General features: G+C 38.7%; 1 protein-coding gene and 1 pseudogene across 2 annotated transcripts in view; one reads left to right on the plus strand and one right to left on the minus strand.

Annotated features, from left to right (window-relative positions):
- Positions 1–2,789, minus strand: part of MINDY2 (MINDY lysine 48 deubiquitinase 2) — a 60,213-nt gene extending 57,424 nt beyond the window's left edge. Inside the window, exon 1 of one of the 2 annotated variants that reach the window (XM_039865470.1) lies at positions 1,877–2,789. In XM_039865470.1, the coding sequence (XP_039721404.1) occupies positions 1,877–2,719 (843 nt within the window). In that variant the 5' untranslated portion in view covers positions 2,720–2,789. Of the gene's footprint in view, positions 1–1,132; positions 1,152–1,876 lie in introns of those variants that run through there. The other variant, XM_039865471.1, reaches the window with a different exon arrangement.
- Positions 2,790–4,755: 1,966 nt separating this feature from the next.
- LOC120604361 (syntenin-1-like) lies at positions 4,756–6,588 on the plus strand (annotated as a pseudogene).
- The last annotated feature ends 6,627 nt before the right edge of the window (positions 6,589–13,215 follow it).

Here is a 13,215-nt window from a genome sequence, read left to right on the forward strand (position 1 = left end):
TCTCGACACATCCCATCCCCAATTACCCTTTTCTTTGTAATTCCATTGAGGACTTCTCACATCGCACCTTAATTATCGTTCATATATCTGTCTCCCACTAATAGTGAGCTACATAAGGGCAAACTTGAATCTTACTCATCTTTGTACTTCTAGTACCTCACACATAGTGAGAATCCAAACATTTGATCGTTCACTTTGAAGCTATATCTTTCAAACAGTTAGTCTAATGTTCATCTATCCCCAGATATTCCAGCCGACAATACTTGCTACTTCCTCTGAACTTCTGCAGTACTCTGTAGAAACTAAGAAGAAAGAAAAGCCTAAAGGAAAATTATAACCTTCCCACAAAAAGATGAGAACTTTGGCCATAGGATCAAGTCTAATTCTTTAATCTGATGTTCAACGGCCTTCATCAAATGGCTCTTCTCTACCATCTCAATTTTGTTTTCTATTATTCTCCAATATGAACTTACCACTCCTGTCATCCAACACACACACACACACACACACACACACACAATCTATTCTAGTTTTTCTCTTTTGTTTATACCCTTCTCTCTCCCAGGAATTCCATTGCCTTGTTGTTTTAAAATCTACTTTTCCTTAAAAGTGGGTTCAAGACCCAAAAATTCCATGAAGCTCTCTGAAATTTCCCCTTTTGGGATATCTGTTTCCTATAACCTAGTATTTATAGTGTTTTGTCTTGCATTGTTCTTTAATAATTTCAGATAAGTCAATGCTGCAACCCCAAATAGCTCGACGGCTCTTTAAGAACAGGCACAGTCTTCACTCAAAATATTTGTGTGCTGGTATGTACCAGGTACTGGTAAGTTTTCGAATCTTATTTCTTTTGCATCAATCCTTTCTAGTAACAGGAAGACAAAGGTATGCAATAAATACTATTTCCTTTACTTGATTTTCTTCCTAACTGGTCAGAATAATCCAGGTTGTTTTTTTCCAGGGAACATTTTACCCATAATTATCAATTTGAAAATAAAATGTGTGCTATAAGATATATCTTCTCAGTACCCTAAAAATGCAAGCTTAAATGAGACAATCCATTTATAGGTAACTCACTCTGAGTCCTCAATATTATTACTTTTGAAGGGCACTTCCCTTTATTCTCCCTTACCTTGAATATATCTTTTCTTCTTTAGTTCTTAGAATTTGAGCTCCCTTACACATTCTGATGCATAGTTACTGGTAATAGTGCCAAACTATTTAAGAAGAGCCAAAGAAATGAGGCAAGTAAAAATCATGCATAAAATGAAAACATAATCTTTGAAAACCAAGAAGTTATGATAACTGGGTTTCATACCAATGCTTTTCCTTAAATGGAATTTGTCTAAGGGGCCACATCTTCGCTATCACCATTTCCTTAAGTATCCACACCCAAGTGGAGCAAGCATTAGTAAAAAATAGACTAAACATAACCATCAGAACTTGTTTTCTGATAACATGGATTGATGATAACTTCTGAAAATCATTTCCCCCTATTATATACACTCTTTTGCATATGTGATAAAGTCAGTAAGAAGGACTAACATAGGAAAATATTGTTTAAAAATAATCATGGGGTTAGGATGCTCTAAGTCCCAGTTTTTTTGTCAGTGTATCAGCCACACTGAATGTTAAACTCTTATTTAAACACTGCAAGAGAGACCTGAGGTTGCCAGCAATTCTGATATACGTATAATATGCTTTCGCCAAGAGAGTCCCAGAATGAATTTCATGTAAGAAAAGGGAACTGATGAATGAGGAAAGAAAGGAGGAAGCCATCAGCAGATATGCAGCAGCTCACCTCCCCACACCTCCCCCCCTCACCCGGTCTTCCCCCTCTCCAAAGCTGCAGGAAATAAAAAGCTGCAGAATGTACCTTCCAGGCCAGAAGCAAAACATTGAGGATGGCCAGCAAAGGGCAGGGTCCATTCTCATTCTGGGTGATGATGGGTGTGTTCTCTTCCTTCCACTGAATCCACTTGATGTGATAGACAGATTGTCCCGGGAAACGTTCCTTGGAGGCCGCCAGCACCTGAGCTGCCTCCTCCTCCTCCTCCTCCTTGCACAGAGGCACAGCCCCGGGCAACACTGCCGCGCCGCCCTCCTCCTCCTCGGGGACCCTACTCTCAGCTCCTTCCTCACTATTGAACTCGGAGCTACTGGGGAAAGAATGCAGGTTAGAGAACGACTCTAGGGAGTCCAGGCTCGGCGATTCCCCAGGAGGGCTCGGGTCGCTGCAGCTGCTGCTGAGGCCGCCAGCGCTGCTGGGCTCCTCGGAACCCGCGGTCGCCAACTCCGGCCGGCAGGTGCCGGCGGGATCCCAACGGGCGCCCGAGTCTCCCGCCGGACCCAAACCATGGCCCGCTCTGGCCTCGGCTGTCTCCGGGGAGGCGGTCACCTTGTGCTGCCCTCTCAGAGGCACCTTCTGGACAGCAGGGCTCTCCAAATCGCTCTCCTGCAAATCCAAGCCTGGGAAGGAGCTGCAGGGTCCGGGACCCTGAGAGGAGCTGGCGGGAGAAACTGAATCCGGGAGGCTCCTCCAGGCAGCCGCCGCCCCCTGCCCATTCCCGCCGCTGCTCTCTGCCGCCCATACTTCAGGACCATCTCCAGCGGCGAGCCTGGTCTCCTGTCGCCCTTCCTGCGGAGAACCTGTCCCTGGCGCTGGCCCAGTGGCCACCCCGTGTTCTAGCGGCTGCAGGCTCTCGGGGCCGCTCTCCATACCCAGCCGCCCGCCCCTCGCTCTAAAGAGACCGCGGCGGGTTCTCCTCAGCCAGCGCCTCCGACGCCATGACAGCGGCACTGGCAGCTACAGCGCCCTTGCGCGGCCTCGGCCAGGCACGTCACGGGGTAGGGCATCAGGAGCGCGCGCGCGCGCCGCCGCGCGGTCAGCTAACTCTAAATGTGCCTGCGCATGCCTGCCCGCCGCCGGGCGACGGCGAACCGCGCGGCGGCAGCCCACGTGGCCACGCCCCCCCGCGCGCGCCCGCTGGTCCGCCGGAGCGAGCTCGGAAGGCGTGGCGTGGCGGGCGTGGCCAGGGGGCGTGGCCAGGAGGAAAACATCCTCTCACTATGTGGCCGGAAGTTGAACTCTGGGGTATGCGAATCGCCCACGGCTTCTTTAAAGGCAAGGCGGGCGGCAGACAACTTGGCTGTGACCTTTCCGAACTGGGTCTTGTGTAGCCCAGTCTTGGGCTCGTGAATGGGGAGTTGACGGTGGTTGTAGTTTTTGGAAAAGAGCTTGTCCCTGAATGTTTCAGGAGATATTGTTTCCCCAGCCTTATAAGATGTAGATTTTAAAGGCTGGGATCTACATGAGGTGTTTGGATTACTACACTGCACAAATTCCAGGCTCTCTTGGGTTTAGCTGAGAAACACTGTGGTCTCCAACAGCTACCGGTGAAAACGTTCGCCCTACATGAGGCGTCAGTGCGGTTGCGGATATTGGCCTGTGCGGCAAAAGAAAAAGTGGGTACTTTGGCCAATAACAGTAAATTAGCTTGTGCTGAAATAGCCAAGTCTTTGCGGTTTTGTTCACTTGGCCCCGCTTTGCATGGACTAGAAAGAGCCTGTTTCTGAAAAAGATGACTTTTCCAATTAGAACTGACTCTTAAGGCTATGCAATTTTCAGAGGTCAGAGAAGACTGGAAGTTTTGTTGGTGACAAAGTGCATTTGGGTCCTATTTTGACCTGTTCCAGATAAGGGATTCCTCCCCACCCCCTTTATTTATTTATTTATTTATTTATTTATTTATTTATTTATTATCTTTAAACTTTTTCTAGGCTCTGAGAATACAAAAATTGACAGGACAGGTCTTTCTAGATAGGCATATAAATACCTGATACCTAATAGAATGTAATCTTTTGTATCTCTTTTGGTGAGAGAAAGTCGACAAAATTGCCAAGTAGTGTTTCATTCAGTAACACATTTCAGTGTCAAGTACATTACTGGATACTGTGTTTGGCACTGGGAATGCCATGGTGAATTAAAAAAAGGGTTCACATCTTCATTGGGTTTACTCTTTCTAGTGATTTTTTTTCTTACTGCTATGTTTTTAATACTTGCTTGAGAAATACCATTTCCTGAGAAAGCAGAAGATGGAGCTCCTTCCACTTTTTCACATTGACAACAATCTTACGATATTTAACCAACTCTTGGCAAAGAGAAAAATTAGAAAAGATAATGGAAAGCTTCTTCGAGATGTTAATTTTAGGAGTTTTCTGTGTTTTGGTCTCTGCGTCAATCTGTAAGCAATAAGTAAGATCGTTCAAATTAGAATTTTTCATTGTAAAAGAGTTGCAAATGTCAACAAATTAAGATATATGCTGCTGGACTAAGCACTTTAGTTTTTCAGGCCATTAAGTGAACATCAGAATATTACAGATTTCAGCAAATTAAAAATTTAGCACAATTATAAAAAGATTTCTAAAGGTGTGTAACATGAATACATTGAATGAATGAATCATTTACAGGCCAGAAACCATAGTAGAGCCAAAAACCATGAAACACATTTCAAATAATGGTTTATCACCACTTTTCAAAAAGCCTACTTAGATAAACCTGTATTTGCTCTAGCAGTTTTTATTAGAATATATTTCAAATGCTCACGTGCACAATTTAATAATTTATAACAGAAACAGAACAATTCTTTCTATATCTTATCAGCAATTACATAAGCTAAGACAAACAGCTGTGAAAATGAATGTATTTAAGTTTGTGAAAATGTACATAGCTATTTTTCTAAGGGAGGTGGGAAGTGGCATCTAGGGAGAAATGACAAGATAATAAACTAAAAAATGTCTCATTCTTATTTTGCTTAGATGTAGCTTTAGTTAAATGTGAGGTAAAACATACCATTTTAAAATAAAATGGTTAGTTTCCAAATTTTTAAAATTATTTTTGAAAGTTATATATGTAATAGTCTTAAAAGTCAAATAGTTTATATAAAAACAGGACAGTTCCCTGATCTAGCCCTCCACACTTTTTTTACCTTCTCAATTAAAAAGCATTTATTAAAAATTAAATGTATTGGTATAACATTGGTTAATAACATTAATTTTTCTTCACAGTCTTGAGTCATGTTCCTTAGAAGCAGTCCATTCAACCTCTAGATATTCTTTAGCTCCTTATTTTGTATTTCTGAGAAATGTGATTACACTCTGATTTCTTCATTAAAAAATTGTAGAGGCGTTCCTCCCCTTGGTCTTGGAAGTCTGTGCGAGAGACCAGAGGCGACAACAGCAGCAAGTGGGTTCCTGTGGCTTAGAAAAATCCGGCAAAAATGTCTCTGTACCAGTCTCTTGAAGACCTGAAGGTAGACAAAGCAATTCAGGCTCAAAATGCCTTTTCTGCAATCCCTGCCAACCCAGCAATTTTGTCTGAAGCTTTTGTTCCCATCTCTCAAGGTGGAAATCTTTATCCTATAATTGTATCTGGAACTCTCTCAGTACATAGTCCTGAGTTGAAATGAAGACAAAATATATACAAATACGGCCATAGACCCTGGAGCGCCAACTCAGGAGTTGGTAGCAAGACCTTTCCGTATGAACTATATGGTGGCTCCTGTAACTGGTAATGATGTTGTATTCATAGAGCAGGAATTAAGCAAGGGATTCATGAAATCATTTTGTGTAAGGATTGAGATGGAAAAATTGGGCTTCCTCTTAAATCAGTAGATAATGGTATATTTGTTCAGCTAGTTTAGGTGAATTCTCCAGCCTCATTAGTTGGTCTGAGATATGGGGACCAAGTACTCCAGATCAATGGAGAAAACTGTGCAGGCTAAAGTTCTGATAAATCACACAGAGTGCTCTAATGAGTTTTTGGAGAGATTACCATGACTATTCGTGACCAGCCTTTTGAACGTACAATTACTATGCATAAGGATAGTACTAGACATGTTGATTTTATCTTTAAAAATGGAAAAATAACATCCATGGTAAAAGATAGCTCTGCAGCCAAAAACGGTCTTCTCACAGAACATGTCTGTGAAATTAATGGACAGAATGTCATTGAATTGAAGGACTCTAAAATTGCCAACATACTGTTGACATCTGGGACTGTAGTTACTACTACAATCATGCCTGCTTTTATCTTTGAACATATTATTAAATGGATAGTACCAAGCATTGTGAAAAGCCTAATGGACCACACCATTCCTGAGGTTTAATAGTCATGGCAAAATGGAAACTTCGTTGAACTTCTCTAGCTTACTTTTTAAAGTATAAACTATAAAGTATGAAATGTAAACTTAACTTTATACTATGCACAGGAAGATTTGTAGGAGCCAGAGAGCATATACTGCATGAGGACCTTTCTATGTTACATGATGGCTGGGAATCTTATTGTTTGATCTGATACCTTGTTCAGACTTCAAGATAGTTGTAGCTGTATCCTGGTTTTACATATGTGAAATTTTGAAAAGATTTATGAACTTTTATAGAATAGTTTCTCTACTGGAAACCTGATATTTTTACAAGCCATTATGATTAGAATGCCTGATGCAGGCTTAGCTTTGTATTAAAACCAGTCATCTTTATCCTAGGTATCAAGTAGTTTGGTTCTACAGTATATTTGCATTTTTACTGGGCTACCATAGTACTTTTAGAATGATTGCTTTATATATATATATAAATATTTGTTTGTTTGCTTGCTTCTCTTTCTGTATGTAGTGTGTCTGTAAAACACCAGTTAAATAACACTGGTTTCATTCCACTTAAGCATTATACAGTGGATGTAGGTTGCAAGAGATTGTTTTATAGTTAAATTTTAACTACCTTCAATTAATATGATTGAACTATCACCTTAACTATATTAAGCATCTAGAATAAAAGCCAAAAAATTTGTAGATATTGTTTATTGATTTATTCCCTTGGAAGATGAAGATTTAATTCTTTTATCTCACATTATTTTTCCTATTCTTGCTCCCGGCTTCCAATTATTTCAAAATGTTAAATAAAGTGCTCAAAATTGAAAGCATTACCATTATGTAAAATTATTCACAGTAAGCCAGGTACTTTATGTGACTGTGATTATATTTCTTTTCTTGTTAAAGTTTTTGTTTTTCCTGGAATTAACAATGGCCCCATCATTTTATTTGCTTAACTATTCATCTATCAGTAACTCAGCCACAGACTTACCAGTATGGTCAACCATATCGTTACCTCTCAGACCTATTTAAATCTTGGGTACATCCTTCCTGGAACACTCAGTTTTCTTGCTCTGATCTGGACTTGTTTTTTTACAGGTCTGCTGCACAGATGTCATCCAGGGATTTCTCTTCACTCATGTCTTAGGAATTCCTTCCTCCTCTCTTCCATGTTGGTTACTTTCTTGCTTGGATCTCCTGTCTTCCTCTCTCTTTAATTTGTAGAACATATTCTTAGTTAGCTTCTTGAGAAAGAGTACATAGGAAGCATGTTTCCGTAGATTGTGTATGTCTGAAAAAAGATAGATCTCTATTCTACCTTTACATTTTATAGTTTGGATGGATATAAAATTCAATGTGTTGGAAATACTTTTTCCTCATTTTGAAGTCATTGGTCAATTATCTTCTAGCTTCTGGTTGTAGAGTTGTTGGATACTATTAGGCTCCAAAACCTTTGTATGTAACCTGTTTCTTCTCTCTGAAGTTTATTTGATCTTCTCTTTCTTCTTGTGCTCTTACATTTCAGTATTTGATATATCTCTGGGTAGGTCTCACTTTATTCACCAAGGCTTCGTACTTGGTGATCCCATTCAATGTAGAAATTTATGTCCTTCAGTTCTGGGAAATTTTCTTTTTAATTTCTTTTATAATCCTTATCTTTTCTTGAATTTTTTTTATCTTTTTGTTCTACTTTCTAAGAATACTCTCAACTTTATCTTTAAGTTTTTTTAATTTATTGTTTATTCATGCAATCATATAAATATATGATTAACTTCCAAGAGTTGGCCTTACTCTTTGGGAGGGCAAAATTTGTTTGGAGAAATAAGACATATTCATGTAAAATGATCATTGAGAATATGTCAGCTAATAAGTAATACTAAATTAGTGGTATAAGCAATAATATAATAATTCAGATGATGAAAAATTTTTAGTGTGAGATAATTAAGAAAGAATTAAGCTACACTCTCATAATTAAAATCACAGGCTGATTATTTCCTCAAGTTTAAGAAGTCCAAAAACTATATCTCTAACTCTCAAAATGATTATTCTTCTAAAAGTCTTTTTTCTTAGTTGAATTATAGCTCTTCTAGTTACCATGATAGAAAAATTGGTGCTCTCTTTGACTTGTACCCTAATTTATTTACTGACTATTATGCCATCTATCAAGGCTTGCTGATATTATACCACTTCCCTACTTCATTTGTCTGTAGCCACTCACTAGCTGAATCCTTATCACCTTACTACTAGAGTATTACAGCATTCTAATTATTCCCCAGACTATGGTTTTCTCTTCCTCAGCTTATCCTGAATAAACCTATAAGAGCCATAATTCAAACATCTTGCTTTCATTTTGTTGATGTTTCTACTAAAAATAATTTAATGGTTCTTTATTGTTAGCTGAATCAAAATGGACTCTGAGTGGAAGATAGGGGTATTCCTTTACTCTTCTTAGCTTTCTACTAAAGATTTGGTGAAAAAATTCTGAGTTAAAATCAAAGGTTTCCATGTAAGTCAGATTGCTCTGGCTCTGGCCCTCAACTGCTTATGCAGAAACTCTAGCCTCCTGCAAAGTACATTCCCTATTTAATTATTTCTGAGAGCCCCCATGAGGAGTCCCACACCTGTTCAGAAACAAATCCAATCCTATGATACTCTACCAGGTGCTGCTTCTACTCCATGCTGCTTCACCAGATGCTAGTCTGTCCTGGTGGTGTTAAAGATACATGATGGAGAAACCAGGGAAATGACTTTCTTTTCTCTTTTATTATAGCTGTAATATGCTACAGTATTCATGAAAGAGTTCTCATGATTTTACTTATTTGGGTCCAGATAGGCTGCACCAGCAATGGATCCAAGGAATGTATTCCACTACCTTTGATTCAGAACCCCTACTACCCCAGTCTTACACCAAATAGTTAAAGTTTTGTTGTTGGATAAAGTGTATTATACTTTAGGACTTCTTTCTTTAGGACTTCTCTCTTCAAGTCCTAAGGAAAGAAGTCCTAAAGTATAATACAAGTTCAAACATACTTCTCTCTTCAAGTTCAAACATACTTCTGCCCTGCCAACCTACCAGTTTGCCAGCTATCTCTCAACTCTGGTACAGTCATTCTCAAAGTGTGGTTTTTGGATTAGCAGTATCAGTGTTAGCTGAGAACCTGTTAAAAATGAAAATTCCAAGGGGTTTAGGGGAGGTAGATGGGGTAAAATGGGTCAAATATGTAGTGACAGAAAGAAATCTAACTATGGGAAGTGTACACACAATATAAATATATATATATGCCTTACAATTAAAATGTACAGCTGAAACTTACTGAATTTTGTTAACCAATGTCACCATAATGAATGAATGAATGAATGAATGAATGAAAATTCTCTAGGCCCTTCCCATATTCTACAGAATCAGGAACACTGGGTGTAGAGCCCAACATTACAGAGGTCTGTGTTTTAATAAGACTTCTAGGTGATTCTGATACATGATAAAGTTTGAGAACTACTATTCTAGCATTAGGGAAAGCCTCCTCTCTTCATCTCTATGGCAAATAAATAAACCTTATCATGAGTAAAAGGCTTCTAAATTCACTTCTATAGACAATGTTATTTTTCATTACTCTCCCCAAACTACACAAAGCTCCGAAGTTAATCTTTTGGCTAGTTTTTCTTTATACTGTCTCTTGAGGGGTATGTATGTGTGTGTATGTGTATATGTGATGTGTGTGTCTGTATCCACCTTCAAAGTCATATCTAAAACTATATTTTATCATCCTAATATCAAAATACTTCCTGTTCTTGTCTTTCCTGTAGTTTTCCTTGTTAATAACAGTCTCTGTCACCCAGGTTTAAAACATTCAGGTTGTCTTGTTTCAGTTTACTCACAGTCAACAAGTCATTTTTTTTTATTTAAAATGTTTAATGTTAATAATTTTACTTTCTTAATATGAAACAAAAGCATGCTCATTTAAAAAAAATAGAAAACATAGATAATCAAAAAGAAGAAAAAAACCCTTTGTTACACTATGTGGAATGAAGCAGTGGTACTGCACTGTACCTATGTCCTTCCTACATTTTTCTAGGCATCTGAACACATACATATTTTCATAAACAAAAATTGGACCATTCTGAACATTTTCTTAGTTATCAATATATTGCAAACATCTTTATGCATAAATATATATTCATCTGCAATATTCCTAGTGACTTGATACTATTTTATCATATGACTGAACAAATTTATGCTTCTTGGACATTTAGATCATTCTCATTGTTTTAACTAATATGAATTTCACTGCAATCAATTTTCTTGTAATTGAATCTTTATATATGTATTTACATTCTCAGATAAATTTCCAGAAGTTCAAGTCCAATAAGGATTTGACTTTTCATTCAATGCTTTATCCAAAGTCTTGCTTTCCATTCTCTTTGCTGTTGTCCTGCGTTGGTGAGTGTGTTGGAGTAAACCTGCTAACTGATCTCTGTTGTTTCTTTTCCTTTGTGTAGATTGTGTATATTGCCAGGTTAAAAGTGCTTTCATTATTTCCATATAAAAAACTTCCAGTTGATTGTGGAGAAACATGGCAGAGAGACGTCCCCAGATCTCTCCCCTTGAAACAACAATAAGCTGAACATCTAAAACTCAACAGAAAACACCCAAACTGTACACCAGCATGTCTGAGTGTAGGATCTGTGCATAAGAGCTACCACAGGTCAGAACCCCGGGTGTCGAGCAGTGGACTGGGAGAAATAAAGAAGCAGCCTCTTGAAGCCTCTGGAGCTCCCTGCAGGAGGAGGACGAGGAGGGGAGAAGGTGCAGCGACTTCCCTGAACAGCTCTCCCTGGAAGTGCTGTGAGTTCCACGTAGCTGGAGGCAGGGCCCAGTCTTCAGGGCAGAAAGCAGAGAAGCAGGACAGCAGAGAAACAACAGTTGATTTTTACCAGCTGCGGTTGCAAAACTGAGGCTGAGCCGCAGCCCCTAACTCCCAACCCAGAGGGCCTCTCCCCCTATACCCTCTGAGACCAATCACTGCGGAGCCACAGGGGAATGTGAGCAAATGCTGCTGAGACTGTTGTGGACACAGACAGGGACTGAAACTGAGGGTAGCAAGTGTGATTAAATATCTACAAGAAAATGAAGGCATTATATAAAGGCATATTTAATAAGGCTTTATATAAAGCAGGGATCCAAGAGGCTTAGACCCCACCTACTGGAAACCAAAAGAAAAGCACCTTCTTTGCACCAGGCTAAAGAGAGACCTTTGTATAATAAATCTTCTTTCTGGAAAAACAGCAGAATACAATTCCATTATTGCCCAGGTGAAGAAATAGTCCATTAAACACCATGAACAACCAAAGTGACAAGGCATCTCAGAAAGAAAGAGAAAAATCTCCAGAAAGTAAACTTACAGACATAGAAATATGTGACTTAAATGACAGAGAATTCACGATGGTACTTCTGAAAAAACTCAGTGAGTTCTGAAATGAGTCATATCAACAATTTCAGGAATTGAAAAAAACAACTAGATGAGCAGAGCAAGGAGATTGAAATCCTAAAAAAGAACAGAATAGATCTGGAGATAAAGAACACGCTGCAAGAGTTGAAAAATGAAATAGCAAGCTTAGGAAATAGAGTCAACCAAATGGAGGAAAGGATCAGTGATATCAAAGACAGAAATCTAGAAATGAATCAGAAGAAAGACGAGAGAAACCAAAGAATGAAATATAATGAAAGAGAAATTCAAGAATTAGCTGATACCATCAGAAGAGGAAACATAAGAATAATGGGCATTCTTGAAGGCAAGGAAAAGGAACAGGGACTAGAAAGCATCTTCAGACAAATAGTTGACGAAAATTTCCCAAATCTAAGGAAGGAGCTGGAGCTTGGAATTCAAGAAGTCAACAGAATACCCAATTATCTCATCCAAAAAGGCCTTCACTAAGATACATTGTATTAATATTATCAAAAATCAACGACAAAGACAGAATTCTCAGGGCAGTCAGGGAGAAGAAAACCTTAACTTGTAAAAGGAAAACCCATTAGATTATCCTTGGACTTCTCAGTGCAAACCTTACAAGCCAGAGGAATCAAATATTTAAACTATTAAGTGAAAAGAACTACCAGCCTAGAATAATGTATCCAGCTAAGCTCTCCTTTAGATATGAAGGAGGAATTAAAACCTTTCCAGACATACAAAGATTGAGGGAATTCTTCACTATGAGGCCTGCACTACAGGAAATACTGAAAGGGGTCAGCTCACCTAAAACAAAATGACAAACAACAACAACAACAACAACAACAACAAAAAACCACATAATTAGGAGTAAACTGACTATCAGATAAATAAAAGTAGAGGAGTGCAACCCTTACTAAGAACAAGACATTATAAGCTTAAACAATAAGAAGAGAATTGCTATGGCAAGATGGTAATGAATGTTCAGCATACATGGGGACAAATTTAGACAACAATGACTGAAAAGGGGAGGATTCAAAGATCCAGATTCGCAAAGGAGAATGGAGATAAGGCACACACAGAAGAAAAGGGATGACTGTGTGTGTGTGTATACACACACACACAGATATGCATATATATACACATATATATGCACATATATGTGTGTGTGTGTGTATATATAACTATCCTTTACATATTTGTAATGGTAACCACACACCAAAGATTCAAAACTGAAGTATATAACATAAAACAAGAAGAACCAGAGGGAAAACCCATAGAAGCCAACCAAAATAAGGAAAACAGAAACATAAGGACAGGGAAGCAATGGAAACACTGAGCTACCAGAAAGCAAAAGATAAAATGGCTATAAGAAGACTTCATATTTCAATAATCATCCTAAATGTACATGGACTGAACTCACCAATAAAAAGGCACAGAGTTGCAGATTGGATCAAAAAACAAAACCCAACCGTATGCTGCCTCCAGGAGACACATCTCAGCTCCAAAGACAAATATAGACTCAAAGTGAAAGGGTGGAAAGTGATATTCCAAACACATGGCATTCAGAGAAAAGCAAGAGTAGCAGTGCTAATATCACTGAAATAGATTTCAAAATAAAAAAG

The sequence above is a fragment of the Pteropus medius genome, unplaced genomic scaffold (genome assembly GCF_902729225.1).
Source record: "Pteropus medius unplaced genomic scaffold, Ma_sr-lr_union100, whole genome shotgun sequence".
NCBI classification, from domain to species: Eukaryota; Metazoa; Chordata; class Mammalia; order Chiroptera; family Pteropodidae; genus Pteropus; species Pteropus medius.